At 42.0% G+C, this 19,862-nt stretch overlaps 3 protein-coding genes across 6 annotated transcripts in view; all 3 read right to left on the bottom strand.

Annotated features, from left to right (window-relative positions):
• Positions 1-5,185, bottom strand: part of LAPTM4B (lysosomal protein transmembrane 4 beta) — a 61,499-nt gene extending 56,314 nt beyond the window's left edge. The window contains exon 1 of one of the 3 annotated variants that reach the window (XM_080583140.1): positions 4,213-5,185. In XM_080583140.1, coding sequence (XP_080439266.1) covers positions 4,213-4,437 — 225 coding nt within the window. In that variant the 5' untranslated portion in view covers positions 4,438-5,185. The remainder of the gene's footprint in view (positions 1-4,212) is intronic. The other 2 variants (XM_080583139.1, XM_080583141.1) reach the window with 2 other exon arrangements.
• Positions 1-19,862, bottom strand: part of CPQ (carboxypeptidase Q) — a 358,649-nt gene that overhangs the window by 14,030 nt on the left and 324,757 nt on the right. The window lies entirely within an intron of this gene.
• Positions 18,145-19,862, bottom strand: part of MTDH (metadherin) — a 31,401-nt gene continuing 29,683 nt past the window's right edge. For both annotated transcript variants that reach the window (XM_080583129.1, XM_080583130.1), the window contains one exon: positions 18,145-19,403. In XM_080583129.1, coding sequence (XP_080439255.1) covers positions 19,333-19,403 — 71 coding nt within the window. In that variant the 3' untranslated portion in view covers positions 18,145-19,332. The remainder of the gene's footprint in view (positions 19,404-19,862) is intronic.

Below are 19,862 nucleotides of genomic sequence, written 5' to 3'. Positions count from 1 at the left end.
GTAATATTCTAATGGGTATTTAAGCACATCGCCATACATGCTGTTTTGCACAGGCCTTGGAAAAGACAAGGGAATAAACATGGCCCAGTCACAAAGTATAGATCTTGAATCTCTTTTTGACATCAGGCCAAGCACACTTTACTGATCTCAGCAGAGATAAGCAACCTGTAAATCCATTGCACAATGAGGCTATAGTAAGCAGTACTTCTCTTTTGCTTTACCGTATAAAAAGGATAGTACCAATACATTTTTTCATCCATTAGGACTCTATCCCTTCATTAAAAACAATTGGAATGCTGACAGAAACCATTCAAGTTTTCAACCATCTGCTCAGAAAAATCCAGCACTGAAGCATCACGACTAGCAATCCGTCCTGAGCTTTCCACAAATAGCTCAAACGTTGAAGCCACCCCGGCTAAAAACTTAGGCTTGCTCTATTTATGTTCATACCACACGTCCTTCAGAGAGTGCCTCCACAATCTGAATAACTGGCAGTCATAAAAGGCTCTTGCTCTTCCATTAGTTTTTTATTTTTAGGCTCCCTCGCAGGGCCCTGGGTTGAGGAGACGGAGCAGTGCTTCAGCACGGGCCGTGCCGGACAGCTCCCGCGGTGGTTGTGGGGTCCCGGCTGCCCCGCATACACGGGGACAAAGCTCCTTCTTCTCCTGTTCCCCCACCATTACCCCTCCCGGATTTTTTTTCCAGAAAGATGAAAGTTTCATCTTTGCCCCGCGCAAGTCAATGGAAAATAATTGCCGTTGTCCCAGATGGTGCCGGCAGAGCCGCGGGGTGTAAACAAAGCCCCTGCTGCCATGCGTCGAGCTAATGGAAAACCCTTCTGTGGCAATGTCAGCACATCAGAGCTGTTTCTTCTTTGTTTTTTAGATAAAGAAAGGGGAGTGCATTTACTCGGGAAGACAACATGCTGTGTTTACAAGTGCTGTTACCAAAGAGGATATTACTCTGACTCACTGCTACCCACTGGATCACTTGGAGCTAACAAAAACGCCAGCTTTTCATTCTCATTGTCCTTCTTTTTTCCCTACATATATGGCACTTTTAAGACTTTTGTGCCCTAAAGTCTTCTGCTTTATTACTCATGGCCTCAGATTTCATGTTTGATATAATACAAAGAGGTGTAAAGTCCATGCCAGTGGGATGAGAGACAAAGATCAATAACCAGCTGAACTGAACTGGTCCCCAGGTTTCTGAATAAATATTACCCTCCAGCCAGCCATATTATTGCCAGTTTATGAACATTACATTTATCTTCAACATTACAGCATGCCTGAAGTTTTTCTCCCCAGTGTAGCACATCAGCTCCTGAAGTGCAGGCCACTCTGGAGCCCTGCTAGATGTTGCTGTCAGGAATTTTCCTCTGATTGATATTTGGCTATTTCACCCTTTACAAGTTACATTTTACATTGAAGTACGTCAGTGCTTTTTGATAGTATATTTTAAGATGCATACTATAGTGTAATATCATATAATGCTGTATTACGTTAGTCTAGATGTGGTGCCTATGGCTCTACCAGAAAGAAACTACCGAAACTCAACAGCTGCAGAAACATTAGCATTCTGAGATCCATTATATTCTAAAATGAAACAAAGTTAAATACTTATTTCCCAGCTATAGATATTTTATGAAACCACTGTTCCTGTCCTTCACCTGCAGGGGAAAGTGCTCTGATCACCCGACAGCCCCACCTGCACTCAGCTCCCCTCACTCTCCGTTATTTGAAGGATCCCAAACATACAATTAAAACTGAAGAGCTAAAACATCATCCCAGAGACACACACTGCTTTTTTCCACATTTACTCAGAAATTCTGCCTCCTGAAATTATCCTAACTGAAAACCTGTTCAACATGTGAAAATGTTATTTAAAAGACCTCCCCAAACTTACAAGCTACTGTATTTTTTCTTCTTAAGAAACTCTTTCTGTGATACTGAAGCATTATATTCATAGTCAGAGAATTAGTAAGACTTGCACTTCACAAGAAGCAAGATATGGGAAAAAAAAAAAAAAGAAAACTGTTCATTCTCTAGGGGGATTTTTTTTTCTCAAGTAATTTCCTGTAAAGATTAATGTATAGAGTAACAGTATAGAGAGTATATAACAGTATAGAGAAAACATATTGGTGGTGAAAAAACAAAGATTTTTTTTAACTTTTATTTGAGGTAACACTCATAGCTCATTTGTGGTTTGAAGTAATACAACCACACAGAATGAATGAATGAATGGAGAGGAAAAATCACCAGCAGGGCAGCACCAATTTTTATGTATAAGGTATCAGATCATAATTGATCTGAGATAAAACATTATTTTCTTATATGACTTTGTAAACTAGAACTTACAACCAGGGGCTTAAGGGGCTTATTGACTTAAGGGGCTAGCCCTTATTTACCTCCTAACTTGGTAAGCTGGCAAAAAGGTTTAGTATTTATTATCAACATGCAGCAAAATTTCTGTTCATAATAGTCAACCTTAAAAATAAAAGTACGTGTGATATATGAGAAAGAGTAGAAAGCAGTGTTATGAGTTAACTGGCATGTTATGAGCTATTGTCAGTTTGAAGTCATTTAGGAATCTGCCCTGAAAAATGTATAAAAGGGAAGGAAGCAAAGTAGGAAGAGGTATAAATCAGGAAAAAATCAATACTTAAAAAAGAACATTTTTAAAGAGGTTTTGCAGAAACGTAGTAAGTGAAACTGGGGCACTGGCATTTAAATGTTAGTAACATGGTAGGTAAAGTCTAAAAAAAAAAGCCCTCAGCGTTTTCTTTGCAACTAAAGCTAAGCTAATGCACTTACTTCCCTCTTCCTTGAATATTTTTAGGTCCACTGAAAAGCTAAAGTATCTGTATCCCTGTCTTTGTGGAGCTGATGTAAAGAGGCTTCATTCAGCTGAAGGCAGAAAGAAATAACAAGAATCCTGGAAGAAATGTTCAGAAGCTTTCAGGTCATATTCAGACTCACTGAAACTCTGTTAAAGGTGGGCAAAAAGGGCATCTTTTTCAATGCTGTGATTATTTCGGATACCACGGGCTGTGGATATTTCATTTAACTATTAAACGGGGAGCAAGAAATAGCTGAACTGACACACCATTTTATCAGTGGTGAAATATGCATTTTATAGGACATCATATTTTATGTGATTTCTGGGACATAGATGTCAACCTAGCATTTTAATTACGCTGATTGAATTTATTTAATGAGCTGCCCTACAATGGAGGACAGCCATGCATTTTTCGCTTCCTTCTGAAGGGAATTTCAGCAGTTAGCAAACAAGCCTGGGTCTAATCTGCTTCCGTCTGCAGTGACCCTTGGCAAACAGCTCTGCGTGGCCTTGGCATCAGATGGGGATGGATTTCTCGCACCAAGAGACTGGGAAGACAAAACAGGCTGAGAAGCAGCACATCCACATAACCCAGAGCGACGAACCAGCTCTTTTTATTGTTGTGACACATTTGCAAACCCCACAACTACGGGGCTGGCTCTGGAAAAGCTGCTTTTCCTGCACTGCTACCCAAGGGGTTGAGAAAAGATTGCCAATGACAGGAGAGGAGATGGGGGCTTGGTGCATCTCCTCCTCTTTCCCTGGCTGGACAACCGGGTGTCCAGCAATGCCAGGTGCCCAACAGCCTCTGGATGGATGGATGGATGATGACCCATTAAAGCTGTGCCTCAAGGGTCAATCCCTCACTCCTCCAGCCTGGTGGAGGAAAGAAGTCTTCCTGATACACGTCAGAGGCTCCTGCAAGCCTCCAGCCCCCTGTCAGCCAGGCTCGGATGCCATCGACCAGCAGTTATCCGGCACACGCGGAGCAGCAGTGACGAGAGCACCTGCCCTCTTTGCAAAGCAGCCTCTCAAAAAATCTTGAGAGCACAAGATTTTCTGTGCAGTGCGGTCAGAGCCTGAGCAGCCTCGGCGGAGTCAGCGCATCCATGGGGTCGCAGCGCTGCAGTGAGCAGTGAACCCTTGCTCCGAAGTTTGGGGAGCCGGGACAAACCCTCACGTCTCGCATCTTCACCCCCAAACCTGCTTTTTGCTCGAGACCCCTGCTTACCTTTAAATCCACACGGATTTCCTCTCTTGCTGTCGGCAGATTTCCACCACCGGCCCTGCCAAGGAGCGGCGGAGAAGCGCCGGACCCTTATCGGGGCTCAGCCGCGCCTGCCCGCGTCGGGACCCCCCCAAACCCCCTCTTACCAGGTACCAGACGCCGAGGATGATGGTGCCGGTGCGGACATGGCAGCAGAGGCAGCAGCTGTTGGAGTAGAAGCGTGCCCAGGGCGAGCTCAGCATCTCCGCGGCTCCTCCGGGCTCCTCCGGGCTCCGCGCAGCTCCGCACCGCTCCGCGGGGGCGGAGGCGGGGCCGGGCCGGCCCCTCCCGGCGGGCGGGACCCCCCTGGCCGCGCACCCAGCACGAAACATCCCCCTCCTTCCCTAGTAGATAGGGCCGGAGACGATGGGGAAAATCTCAGCATCGGCCCCGGGTTGCGAAGGCACGAACGGTTGGGGTTTTGCCAGCGTCCTCCCAACCCGCTCCCATAGCTGCTGCCAGCGAGGGGGCTGGCGTTGTGGTGGTTGCTGAGCTGGCACGCAAGTGGCAGAAACCCCACTCTTGCTGGCTGTAGTCAGTGCTCTGACGGTGGGGGAACTGCAGCAGGAGTAAGGACCCCCTTCTGGTGGTCAAACAGCAGCCCCCATGCAGGTAGAAGCTAAGCTTCCTACCTAGCGGATGGCTTTTTCATCATCACCGTCAATCGTAATATTTTTATTCTTATTCTACTTCTTGAGACTTGTATCATTTTCTAGAGGAAATAACGGAGAAGATTCGACCAGGAGGTCTGCACGCCCGTCCTGACCCCGAGAATAATTCAGTCACCGACATCTTATTTTGGCTACTTCCCAAACTGCGCAATGTATCATCAAAATATAACGCTGAAGAGTACTCAGATGTTTCCCTATATGGTTGCTTTGGGGCTCTTTTTTATTGCATACATACATCTGCACCGAACAGAAACTCCCAGATAAAAGCTAACTTGGCACAGAGGAACATTTCTAACTACGCCTCATCCCTACTTGTAAAACCACTGTAGTAAATTAAGTTAAAAATCCCTTAAGTAGGACCTTTCTACAACCTCAGTTTTTACCTTGCCCTTACCAAAAAAAAAAAAAAAAAGTGAAAAAAAAATTATTGTGTATAAATAGAAAAGCCACTTGGCACTGAATTTGTAATTTGGACTATATTATGTGCATAAACTAAAAATTGTATTTTCAAGATTCATATTGAAAAATGACACTAAAATCTATTAAAGTGGAACATGCATAATGGGCAAAAAAAAAAATAATCCAAGAGAGCAGAGAAAAATCCCAAGCAATGTGCTCTGAACTATCTCGCCAACAACCTTGACAGACCTCTGTCTTTAATACCAGAAGGTATGCAAGTTAGAAAGATTAAAATCTTGTATATGCGACTTGTGAGAGTATGCGGAAGGTAAGAGCATTTGCTTCATTAAGGTTATCTGAGCAAGGACCTTTTCAAAGCAAAGGGGATAATAAGCAAAGGTGTGTGATAAACAAGGACACCCAGGCACAAACCCGGAGGACAAGGGATAACGGAGACAATGCCGAAGACCCAAAGTCTCCAGTTACAAACGGATGGGCCATTGAGGAGCTCCAGCATTGCTTTGGAGAGGGGCCCCTGGACTTTGTGACTGATAAGAAGGGGAAACAAAAGGGACCTGAGGAGCTGGGATATTCGGGGGGGGGGGGGGGCTGTGGGCCTGTGGTGTCAGTGGCTGGAGCCAGCGAGTTCTTGTGGTTTCCCATCAATGGCTGTAATCCAGATATCCTCTGAAGAAAAAGGAAGAATGAGAAAGTGACCATTAATTACTTCAAAGCAGTTTCCTGTACAATTATAAATTTCCATTCAAAAAGCCTGATGGGAAAGATGCGGAAACATCAGGGTTTACATCACACTCCCCATTTATAATCAGCTCTAGGGGGTCCAGAGTAGTACAAATCCTAGGCAGGGTTTAGAGAAATGATGAAGCCCAATCTGCTCTATTTATATTTCTGTGGCGTACAAGATACTTTGCAGATGGAAGACCTAGTCCCTGCCTCGAAGCACGGATAGTCCTTGGCTCTAGTCAGTAGCTGACGGGGTGCAGGCACAAGTGCTGCTGTGTGCTTGTAGAGGCCCCACCAAACAACCCCATCTCTTGCCCCTTGCTACCAGCTGTGGTGGCAAGGACGTAGCTGAAAACTGCATTAAAACAAACAGATGCAAGGAAGGAAAAGTGGGGGTCATGGCAACACAAGTTACAACATGAGGTTTACTGTGCTCCAACGCACAATCCATTTCTCTTCCACACATTAGAACTAGTTGCTGGTATTCCTCCTCCTAACTTTTCAATACTTTTCTGAGCAAGTCTGCTTCTGGACAGGTGGCTTGGAAGCTGCACACCTTCTGTCTGCACTCACAGTCCACAGAGATGGTGGAGCATGGTTCAATTGGCCTTGAATAATTCAATTACACTGCACCCGGTGTTGCCTGCAGCACATACACAAAGGGGTGGTTGGAGGGAGTGCTCTCAGGAGCACTGCTGATGCTCAGTAGGATTAGCCCCATGCTCCGGGGTGAGCAAAGAGGTTGTTAATTGTTTTGTATTTAGCCAGCTTAAGACAAGATAAGAAAAGGGTTAAATATTGTCCAGAAACCAAGGTCTAGGTATTGTCCTTGGGCACAGGAAAGTGACAACATTGGGAAATTGGCTGATTGTATTAAAGAGCAATTTTGCTCAAGTTCCTGTTTGGCCAGGTCCAGAGTCTGTGTTTCAGGATGGCTGCAAATGATTTAAGTAACCAGGGCTACAGAAATAATTAATGCAATCAAGTTTAAAAAATAAACAACAACAACAAAAAAACACCACTTTCTAGAAAAAAAAAAGTCGCCTTCCAATAAATACCTGACACCATCTCTGTTTCACAGAGAAAGACAACAGGCAATAAAATAGGACTGCTGCTGCAATTCAAAATGAGTTCAAAAGGTCATTCATTCTCCTGGTTTGAGTAAAACAATTCAAGGTGAGAACAGTATTTGTCTCCAACACCTTGCAACTCAACATACATTTTAAAGACATATAAGAGAGACATCACACTGACACAGCTTGATGTACAGCTGCTTACACAGAGCTAGTCAAATTCCCTTGATCCAGTACCAAAAAATGAATAATAAGCTGTTACCTGTTTTTATTGTTGTTTTCTCTCTCTCTCTCTCTGTCTCTCTTTCTTTCTTTTGTTTTCTGTGTTCTCTATTGACCTTTAAAAATTGTTAGAAGAAGTGCCTGGACCTCTTTATTTCATTTCTAGGGATTTTTATCATGATTGGTCTTATAGCAGATGATAGCTCTAGTCTCATAGACAACTGATATACTTACACATATTCTTTAATGATGGTAACCAGCATTTGCAACACCAGTTTCCTGGGTCACTGTTTCATAATCCTGTTTTAAAGTCACTGGTTTTAAAATATGCATCATTAAAATATTTTGATATGTTGCCTTTGTAAATCAGGAAAACCCAGAACCCAAAAATTCTCCAAGAAAAGGGTCAGCACTATTACACACTGAATATACGCCTACCACGGTGCCCATACCTCCTCCCTTTTGACAAGGCTACAGGGGTTAACACCGTAACCAACAGAACATGTACCTACTACAACCTTCACCTCTTGTCCCCACAAAACACAAAAACAAGAGCATAATAGCTGTTTAAGTCATTTACTACATTTTAGAATGCAAGCAAATGATTCAGATTGTATGAGCAAGGACGAAAATTACTGCTGCAGGTGCCAATAGGTTCATAAATCCTAAAGGCTTCATCCAGACATGAAAAGAGCAGTACAGTGTTTGCTTGCCATAGTGTGGGCATTTCCCTATTTCAGGAGTTAAATTATGCATCAGATAGATTTGATCTCTTATAGCTTGCTCCAGTTCCTCAACAGCATTAGTTGAGCTCTGGCATTTCCCTTGCACAAATCTTTGGCTCACCATGCCAGATCTCTAAAGGGCCTTCCATCCCATTCTGCCTCTCCTTTGTCTTTCTGGAAGACCTGTAAATCCTAGTAGGGTGGGAGCATAGATAATTTTCAGACCTTTTTGACACTATTTTTAGCTTACTGTGCATCGTTCCTTCAGCGTGCTCCCCCAGTATAAAATACAGAGATCCCACCTTGACCAACAGGATGCCACATTGACAGTGCACTGCAAGGGCAGGACTAGGGGTGCCATGGCCATCAAGAAGGAGATACCTTTGGGGTGCCCTCAGAGGGTAGGGTCCCTGACTATGTCACTGCACCGTGTAGGTTGACCAAAGTCCTGCCATGACAGACAGAGGCCTGGTGGTCTCCCCCACCCCCATAAATCTCCAGTGACACTGCAGGCTCACACAAACAGAGATAAAGGGAACAAAGGAATGCAAGAGTTAAATAATCTCAAGGATAAGGAGGTGCTAGACACCGCCTGGAGCATGAGCTGAGCACCAGCTGATCACCAGCACCAGATTCACATTTAACTGGTTTGAAAGGGCTGAACGTGGGGCATAAGAAAAGGTATAAAAGTAGTAATCACCTACTCCCTGTGTGGACTCAGACTCTCCATCAGCTGGCCTGTGGACAAGAACCCACCCATCAGCAGGGACACCCCTGGTGCCAACTGCCAGGGAAGAGGTGGGTCAGCCTGGTGTGGTTTGAGCTGTGTGAGCAGAGCCCAGAAGCCTCCCAACGTCAGGCCAGAGCCACCTCCATATGGCTCCAAAAGGGACCCACTGCTGGCCAGAGCCAAGCCAGTGAGCAACATTGGTTGTGCCTCTGGGAGAGCAGATTGAAGAAAGGGAAAAAAACAAAAACAAAAACAAAAAACCCTGCTGTGCAACAGCAACTGGGAGAGTGAGGAGTGAGAACCATCCCTGCAGCCCCCCAGGTCAATGCAGCAAGAGGGCAGGAGGTGCTCCCGGCACACAGCAGCAGTTCCCCTGCAGCCTGTGGAGAGGCCCCTGGTGGAGCAGGCTGTCCCCCTGCAGCCCATGGGTCCCACACGGAGCAGATCTCCACGCTGCAGCCCGTGGAGGAGCCCCCGGTGGAGCAGGTGGATGTGGCCTGGAGGAGGCTGCGGCCCATGGAGAGCCCCCGCAGGAGCAGGCCCCGGGCCGGAGCTGCAGCCCGTGGAGAGGAGCCCACGCAGGAGCAGGGGGTCTGGGGGGAGCTGCCGCCCGTGGGGGACCCGTGCTGGAGCAGTTTGCTCCTGGGGGATGGACCCCGTGGTACGGAGCCGTGTGGGAGCAGTTCCTGAAGAGCTGCTGCCTGTGGGCAGCCCCCGCAGGCTCAGTTCGGGCAGGACGGCATCCCGTGGGAGGGACCCCACGGGGAGCAGGGGCAGAGAGCGACTGTGAAGGAGCAGGGGAGATGAAACGTTAGGGACCAACCACAGCCCCCATTCCCCTGTGCTGCTTGAAGGGAGGACTTAGAAGAGGGTGGATGGGGGGGGAAGGCATATTTTATTTGTTTTTAGTTTCTCACTGTTTTGGTCCGTTGGGAGTAGGCAATAAATTACATTAATCTCTCTTTGCTGAGTCTGTTTTGCCTCTGTGGTCGGTGAGCAATCATCCTGCCCTTATCTCAACCCCTGAACCTTTTTTTTCATCCTGTTTTCTCCCCGATCTGCTGAGGAGGGGGAACAAGAGTGTGACATGGAGGTGCTGAGCTGCCTGTTAAATCACCACGACATGAAAGTTAAGAATATAAAGAAAAAGCCTGAAAAGTACATCTAAAGATGGAGCACGATAATATGTAAAAGGAATGTTTACACATTGTACCTTGCCATGCTGCAGTGGTTCTATACTGTTAGCCAGTACTTTAGCAATAAAGAACACCAATTTCTCTCCCCTTTTACCTTGGGGAAGTCCGTGAACTTCTCCAATACTTTTATTTCTCTTGGCTGAATAGAGCTAGTGAACCTTGTGCCCCATCTCATGCCCAGTGGAGAAGAACAGCTTTGACTTTTCCCCTTCACTGGCTCAGAACACTTGGCTGTCCCAACCCAGTGCCATGGGTACTTCAGTCACCTCTGTGGGCACGTTTGTCACACATGGACTACTCCCATTTGACGAGCATATGGCCAGAAGAAAGCACAAGCTAGTGTGTGCTGGCTCCTCTTGCACAAGCCTTCAAGTCTCATCTAACTGCCCTTGTATTTAAACCAGTAACTTGTACCCATCTCCCGAGAGCTCCCTGAGAAGGAACCAGTCTTCATCCAAAAGACAGAGAGAAGTGGAGACACCACCACTGATCGTAGCAGCTTGGTCTCAACCCGTTATCAACCCCATTGATAAGCCCAGATGTCTTATATCCAACACAAACTTGTCACTTCTTTCTCTGCCAGGCGAATAAGCCCTTTAGCACCTAATGTCTAGTAACTTATACTCTGCAATGAAGTCTTTTCCAAATCTTTTTGTCAAATTAAGTTTCTACCAGCCAAATACTACTTCCAGTCTCTTAAGTATATATTTATTGCTTCTCTCAGGTCTGCATCTAGACAGTGTTGTAAGAGCCTTAAAAATTGCAGACATCAGGCACAACATTATTTACTAAATGGACACAGGGTTGGTATTGTGCCCTCATTCCTCCTCACTGTTCAGATTCAAACATCCCAGGGTTTACACTTGACCTTTCACTATGGTGACCTAGTAGAAGGTCACACTTAGGGCATTTTTTTTTTTTTCCTTTTAGCCTGAGCAGTTATGCTGGACACAGTATTAAGCCAGCTGGTATAGGTGGGTACATTTTATCCATAGTCTGCAAACAACCAATTCTGAAGCACGACATACAGCATATTAGGATGGGATTCTAGCTGTTGGATAAAGAGGTTGTTACATTGCCAACAATGCCATGCTGCTTGCCAGATTGCTTAAACAAAGGAAATCTAAGTGACAGTTTTTAATACCGTGGTGAGTTTGCGGTCAAAGAGGTCACAAGCCTTTTATTGATGGGAGAGGCAGACCTTCTAAGAAAAGCTATTGTACATAAAGAGTATTTACTTCCTCTTAGTTCCATTAGTTAGATTAGTTAATTTTTAATTTATGACTTTGAGTATGGCTCAACACTGGGAATTTTGCCAAATTTTATTCCCTTTTTCTTTATGTGATAACAGGTTTCTCCCCTTCATTTAAAGGCTCAATTTTTAATTTTTATTAATGCAAAAGAATAGATGTTCCTCCCAATTTTACTCATCAGTCTTATGTTTACATAGTTATAAGGAAAAAAAATAAACCTAAGAACTATCAGAAATCATGACCGTTTGGTCTTTTAATACTGACCTCAGTGTAGTGATAAAGTATCTTCTTCCATCCTATCGAGAACCAGGACTTAATTTTATGTCAGGAGAAACTAAAACACCACACCTTCCATAATTGTATCTCATTACTTTCTGTAACTTACACAGCAAACACTTCCAGTTTTTTTGTCTTTTTGTGTTACTCACATTACCACTTGGAGCCTGCTTAGACTTTCCCCAGATGCACGTTGTTAGTCCATATATTAAGCCACATGCACCAGAAACCTGAGCTCTGAATTGTCACCAGCTTTAAACCAACTAAATACCATCTCCATCATTATTTTGACTATCTGTGGAGTTATTCCTCTTCTGCTCTCTTTGAAGTTTGCTGGTCTCTTGAGCAAACTCCAGGACACGCCATACAATTTTCACCAGTGTTCATTGCAGTAAGAGGTTTGCCACAGAGCTTTACAGAAGCTTCCAGTCTCACTGATATATTTTTTCCCTTCTATGCTAAGAGGAGCACTTGAGCTTTTCTCTTAGTGTCATCCTCTGACAACTTACCCATCTACTGCTTAATAAGGAGTCACCAATGGAGACCGATTCTTTTGCCAGCCAAACCTGGAGAATGTGCCACAGCAGCTGTTGGCTTCATACAATGAAAATGTCAGTGAGGTTTGCCCCCTTCAGCAGTCTGCTCTGAATCCCCAGGAAAAGCCCCCTTGATGGTTGACTTGCTGAGTACCTGCTGGTGATTCGGATGCAGTTAAGCCAATACTCACCTTTTCTTGCAGCCCATGCAGAGGCAATCTGCAAGCACTATACAGCAGCGTTAACACCTTTCATATACACCATACATATTACAGGTCATGGTATGTCCTTCCTGAAACACAGCACACCTGGATTTGTTAATTCAAAAGCAAGGAAAACACTTCTTTTTTGGTATTAGTGGTGCAGAAAGTTTTATAAATTGGAACAAACTTCTAATTAAACTTTTGCCTGTATCAGAAAATACTGCTAGGAAAACCAGATGAAAAGCTACATAAAACACAGCCACCAGTACAGCAACGTGTGTGGGGTGTGAGACTGAAGCTCTCTAGTGCTATGTATTTTATGTTTTCTAAAGAGAGACAGGTCAAGGCTGCTAATGTTCTTCCAATTACAGAAACCAAAGATACTCCTGGCTTCTCTTCACAACAAGCTCCTCCAAATGACCAAAGTATCTTAGGATCCCTTGTGCCAGCAGTAAGATTGGTGTTTTAAATAACGTGCCTGATATTTCATTCTCCACTTTGTATACCAAACGACCTCATAAATACCAATATAATCCTACTGAAATAGCATTATTTGGCAACTCATCCCCAAGAGCAACGTAAACATCACTTCAAAAGCACATCTCACACTTATTCTTGTCATTATATTTTTGTAAAGGTATATTCATATATTATCAATACAAAGTTTATTACCATACTGCCGCTATATAACATTTTATAGGCATACACATCTGAACATGTTTGATTATAGTCTGAGGCAACTTTGGGAAATCCTGACTGGGCTAACGCTATGAAGATCTCCCAATTGACTTTGGAAAGTTTAATTGCAATAACACACAATTACAGCTCATCACATCTTTAGAGTCAAGCATCTACATACAAACCTTCGGAACAGGAGTGGCTCAGGCGTGGCATGTGGAAACCCCATCTCTGCAGGTCAGTGACACTCTACGGAGTAGCCCCTCTGATTTTTACACCATCTTAGCACCTCGCTTAATCATGATTTATGCTGTTTTCCAGCTTGAGCCCAGATGACATGCACAGACTTGGGATTTTAAATGCTGCACTCATCTTGAGCTTTATTAGGGGTGTTCATCGGCATACTCCCAGTTTGCAAGCTGATGAGTATTTGGACAATGTTTAAACCAATTCTGAATCTGAAAGCGCTCTGAAATTAAGTCAGTCTTGTTGGGGCAAGTCAGTAGGTATGTACCTGTATAATGTTGTTACTATACATCCTGCAGTTTCCTTGTTTCACACTCTAGTACTGAAGTACCTGACATTTGCTCAGAGCCTGACTTTCTTTTCCACTCTAACATAAAAGTAACTGGTCACCAGCAGGATGGTCGCCAAAACCAAGCTTACTTTGAACGTGTACATCTGCATGTTTTTCCCCCTTTCCCTTTGTTTAGCCTACGTGAACCCTTAGACCACTTGACTACCATGGGTGACACCTCAATACCCTCTCAGCACAAGGTGCTGACTTTCGGCCACGCCGAGCAAGATGTCCTTGGTGTGCTGGAGGAATGCCCCGCCGACAGCTCCCTTTTGAGCCACCAATTCACCATAAATAACAAACACGATCTGCAGGTAGCAATTCTCCCCCCAGTTAAGCTGGCAAAAAAACTGTTTTTGAGGTGGGCTGGCCAAAAAATACTTGGAACAGTAAAATCTCAGGAGTTTAAAGCCTCGCAGCGTATCATGTTCTCAACGCAGTAGCAACACGAAGCAGAAGCAAAACATTTTGTGTGAGAGAAAAGGCACGGTGGTTTCCAGAGCTGTCAGCACTACATTAAGTCCTTACATAAGAAATCCTGCTCCCATAAGATGTTCTCAGGCAGCACAGAAGGATGAACTCCAGCAGCATACTAGCATGAAGTCAAGGTCATTAGCGAGGGAATTATTAATAGAGTGAAGCACTCGCAGTCGTGCTTCTGTGTCTTAACCATGTGCTGCATGACAGACATTTTACCTGGAAGTGAACAAGCAAAAAACTAGTTTCTGATGTGACGTGCACTGCTTCTGACCTCAGTTTTCCCTGTCTAGTACCCACGTGATGTTACTATGTAAATCCAAAATGGCAATCATTGGATATATAAAATCTGCCCCTCTCAGTTGCAGACACACCAAACACTGGAAGCCTTCAATCATATGTCTCTGTCACAGCCTACCAAGCATTTTTATATTCAATGCGGGACATCCTTAAATGTTTTAAAAATACTGTAAAGAAGTTGCTATGTTAGCAGGCTGCACAAGTTGAATGACTTTGAACACCACCTCTATAATATATGGACATAAAATAGCAGGGTATTGATTTTCCAGCTCCGTTCTACCAGTGCTGAGCATCCTGAGCCCACTCCAGAACACTTAAATACACTCGCACTCATGCAAAGAGGTTAGCTGAAGGCAAGGTATGAGATCCGTAACCTTGCCCCTTTCATAACATAGAAGAGAAAGTCTGAGACGAGGAATCTTAAGACACCAGCATCAGCAAACACAGAACATGTATGGGCCCTCTCCCCCCAGATTCCCATATAAGCAGTGGGACATGGTGCCCATAGAAGCTGCTGATCACTGGGTGACAGCCTGCTACTACCAGCTTTTCCAGAAGAACTTAGAGACCTTGCTCAGTTCTGTTATCTGTGGTTTCATTACTGGAGTAACTACTCACAACTGCCCAGCCTCATTACCTGGACATGCCCTTTCTATATGTGAATGGCAGCAATCTCAAAATCTTTTATTTTTCTTCCTTCCCTTTAATCACATCATCAGTAACGCAACATGTAATTAGGTAGCCATAATAATGCAATACTTGGTCAAAATTTGCACACCCCTCTGTAGCTACTTGTTTTCCTGAGTTACTAAGAAATGCAGTTTAACTCTAAAATGAACAATTTTGAACACCAGTTCGCCATCAATCTCTAGATCAAGTTCAAATAACATTAGTTTTGCTTTTTAATAAGTCATCTTCCATCTCCAAGTTTTTTTGTTTCATTATTATTATTTTTAAATCATCACATTAGTTCAGAGCAGACAGCTCTTAGAGCCCATCTCTGGAACCTGTAAATAAATAAAAACAGCAAAAGGGATCTCCCATGTGCAGCTTCGATTGTGGGTATAGATCAAGGCATGACTTCACTGGTCAGCTACGTAGATAAAGATGGTCTAGGAAATCAGAATATTGGGAAGGACAAGGTGTTTGTGAATGGGCCTGGTGGCAGCTTCAGTCAGTGGCCTCTAAAAACAAAGCTCTCAGTAACAAAGTACTTGGCTTATACTCCATCAGACATTTGAAATAACTCACTTAGCTCAAAGGCAGTCTATCGAACAGCTACGTGGAAACTGTGTGTGTGCAGAAGAGTTGATATTCCTGAGAAAACAGAACTGTCTTAAAAATACTAAGCCAGTTTCAGAGGTCACTTGATGAAGGACAGAAAATCTACTTGCTTTGAACTGCAGATGTTCACAAGCTTGCTCTTTTAACAGCACTGTATGAAATCCTGAAACCATTAGTTTCATATTAAGAGTTTCAAATGCAATTTTCTGTGAAATGTTCTTTTACAGAACACACCAAAATTAGACATCATGGTTTCAATAAGAAACTGATCTTCAACGAACTGGAAATCTTCAGTTTGGTACAACTAACTTGGTATTTAAGAAACAGAAGGTCAAGTTTCATTAACAGAAAGGATCCTATACAGATACTAGACAATTTTTAGCAATTCAACTGTTTTTTTCTTCAATAAGAACAACCTGTGAACCTTTACTAGCAAGATGCTAGTCCAGAAAACACCGAGTACCCCCCACCCATCTGACGACATACAAGTTTTCCCACTTGGCTCCTGACACAACTAGCAGTGGCTCTCTTAATCCTGCACGGAAGACGACACATGGCTGTATCATACTGCTTTCAGGTTCATTATCAGCCATGGAACCTGTTCTGGTCCTCACCCCTCTGCCCAAACCCCACAAACTCTAACCCATTTTAACAGTAAAATATTTTAGCAGTATCTTTAGAAAGGTAGTTCCATTTTATATTTTTTTTCTTCCTTTTACAGCAGAACTATGCTGAAAGATTTTAGAGTCAGCCTGGAAAACTCAAACTATCCTTCACTGGTTTGCAGCATTCACTAGAAAGAAATTCACAAGTAGAAATGGTTATCGTTATGGTCACTGCAAAGACTTGCATCTTAACAACTCCAACCTTGGCCAGAGACCAACTTGAGACATGTAAAAGCAAAACTACTACGGTTAATAATAGATGAAAGTCTGCTCAAATTATGTATTCTGATGTCACCTGCAGTTATAAGAGCCTTATTTCACAGACCAATCCCATGGCTAATAACCGTTAATAAGGCAGTTTCCAGTGAGATACAATTCAGTTACAACACAACAATACTAGAAGTATTTCTATAAAGTTTGAAATGTTTTTAATATGTACATTCTTAGTAAATATTAAAGTAGTGCTCTTCTCTTGCACTGTTTTTCTTTAGACTTCTAAAAGGGCATCAGAAATACAGTTTTCATCCCCCTCCAAACCAATGCACAGGTTGTTACCTTTGTAACAAGCACATATGAATACTGTACATCTTTCCCTCCCCACAAAAGAAAACTATGCCATGACTACCCAATTACACATCATCACAAGTTTAAATTACGCATACAAATAATTCCAGAGTATTTAAAAAAAACCCAACATATTGGATTTATGAAACCATTTCATGCATTCAACAACAAATAAAAGGAAAAAAAGATGGTTAAATTTCTTTAAATAGTATTTTCTCTACCCAAGTACCAAAGTCTGGATTCAGTGTATCATTAAAAATAACCATTGCTTGACTCATAGAAACATGACAATACATAGATAACCACGTTTCTATTTATAGACAACACGCTATATACCTCTTTAATGAATGTCAAATAAAGCAAGGTTTGCTTTCTAAGACATTGAAACTGCACATTAAGAAAACAGTAAGAGGTGCTGCTAAAATGGGTAACATTTTGAAAGGAAGGGTACGTATTTATACGATCCTGCTTAGGAGTAGCAGTTAATCAGCAGGGTTCCTGTGTTGGTAGCTAGATTCTTTTTTCCAGAATGACAAACTTTCCAATAGCTAGAGCTTAATAACCCCCAAATACCACCAATTTTATCCTGAAGAGATGAAAAGAATAAATTTATGGAGTGAAAGCTCTTGGAGGCAGTCACCCTCATCACATAAATGCTTCATTTTTTTTCCCCCTACAAGAAAGGCCCATAGCTCAACATACAGGTTAGAAACACATTTTGGACGTACATTACAAACCTGAATTGAGAAGTAAATTCTTTTACTTTTGCCAAGAAAAGGATAAGTAAAATTAAAATATTATTTACATGCATATAACTCTGTTTTGTAACATCCCATTTGAGTGCCTGCCTTAATATACTCCTTGAAAACTGTACTTCAGTTCTAAATTTAGCTCACATGAATCCTGCCGGACAGACATCGGTCCCAGGCATTTTTCCCTCCCAGTAAATAAATCAGTACTGTCAATATGCTCAATTTATTTTGACAGATCAGTTTAGAGTGTCACATGTTCCTGATATACAGGGATTCATACCTGTGCAAATTAGTATCCATTTATTAGGAAAGTTGTCCATTAGCAAGGTGCATCTTCAGTACAATTAAAATCAGCTTGCTGCATTAACTGTTCTTGCCCTGTAATCCTGCTGAACTGCACTTATGTACAGTCGAACAGTGAAGGATTGTTGATCAGTACCATGTGCCGCAGCTGTTAACAATTCTGTTTGTGCCACAAAACCAAATCATTTACAAAACATTTTGGCTCTTTAACAGAATTTTACCAGGTGATGTTAATTACCATCCTTATCAAACAATTTTTTTTTTTGTAAAGACTATTTACAGTGTACATGGCTGAGCATGCACCTTACAGACAAACACATCTGTCAGTTTGATACTACGTAATTACACAGTGCCTGAAAATGACAACACATCTTAAACACCATTTTAATTAACAGTTTCAAGCGGGAAATGTTCTTTATTTTAATTTTTTATTTTTTATTTTTATTTTTTACAACTGCTATACTTGCATGAATGTTTATTTATTTTTATAAAAACACTAACTCCTGTCCAGAAGTCTAGACACATTCTACATACTACAGGTTAAGGCAGTAAAAAAAATGTGTTCCTGATAACTGGTCTTGACAATGTCAATTAAAGCTGTCTGAAGCCACTCCAGTTCTCCAACAGATCACTGAAATCCCATATAATTTGTTGAGTGAAAAAAGTTCACCTTGTTTTCTTCGGAGTTTTAGTAACAGAACAAAACAGAATTGGGTATGGCAAATTAGAGCGTTAAGGGAAGGGAACATTTGATTTCAATTCACTGTATGAGCTTAAAAGTTAAAGGGGTGCAATTTTAGATGGGAGTCTGAATCAACCAAGAACTGTAGGGAATGAAGCAGAAAAACCAATTTTATGCACATTACTGCGTTCTTAAAAATATATTGTTATCTTCAGCAATTCAAGTAAGGTAATAGACATTATCAAAAATAACTTCATGAACCATACTTAAGTTTCAAATCACATTCTCAAACTTTTAACCCAAAGCAGTTTTATTGTGTTAACTTCATATAATAAACCATGAAGGTCTGACTGTACAAATGGTTAATGATTTGCACTTGATTCCTGTAATAGCTAGCAGACTTGCTAACCAACATACTGTAAAGATATGGCAGATTACGTATTTTATCAAAGCACTTTGATTTAGGCATGAAACAAATTCAAATGGTTGACATTCTGTGCTTCTACTGCATCACTTAAAAGAGAGGCAAGAAACACCCATTATTATACAGACAAATATTTTACAGAAAACCCTTCCTTGAAATCAACCTTTTATCCGCAGCTGTAGATGAGAGTATAATCTGTTGTAAACAGGGCACTGTGTTGTAAAACCAGTTTTGTTTTTTATTCTAAGATCTCTCTCCAAAAGTTGGAAAAACAGACTCTTCAGAATGTCTTTCAAATGTAGCATGTTCTGTTTTCTATATCATAAAGTTACTTTCCTTTGATTCCTTTTTTAAAGATGTTTGTGTTCACAGCAGTTCTGTTTTTAAAAATTGTTTGAAACTTATATAAAATTCTGTACATGTTCACAAATTATTGCATAAACAGCATAATCTTCATGACAGTATTCAGCAACACATGTCCATCTCAGGAAGTTCACGTTTCCCTTCTTGCTTTTTTCTTCTTTTTAACTTGTTTGGGGGATTCCCAGCTTTCTTCAGACTTTGCTAAAAACAAAGCATAACTACAGAGTTACAACTGAGGAAGTTTACACAGAACTGACTTTTAAAATCCTAAAGAGTACATTCCATAACACAACGAAGCTGTTTTTAAGCCAGCATGATTTTTATAGACCTCATATTTACCTGTTTGTACCAAATAGACTAATCTGAAGTACCTCTAAAAGAACGTTTGATAACTTCAACCTATTTTTCTTACACCATAGAGAAAGTCACTCATTTTTGTTAATGTAACATCTGCAATAAGGTCATTATCAGCTGTTGGCTAACTGGAAATAATATATATGTACACAGGTGACATTATTTGTTCACTTTTATCTGATTACACCATTTTTAACCACTGAGTTACACTTACACATGAAAAGATTAATTTTTTAAAACAATGAACTACATAAAGATGTGGCTACATGGTATCCAGAATTGAATAAAGAATCGCCATATTATTTG

This window comes from Anser brachyrhynchus (genome assembly GCF_964034855.1).
Source record: "Anser brachyrhynchus genome assembly, chromosome: 2".
Lineage (NCBI taxonomy): Eukaryota > Metazoa > Chordata > Aves > Anseriformes > Anatidae > Anser > Anser brachyrhynchus.
This window is presented reverse-complemented; position numbering and strand designations above follow the sequence as displayed.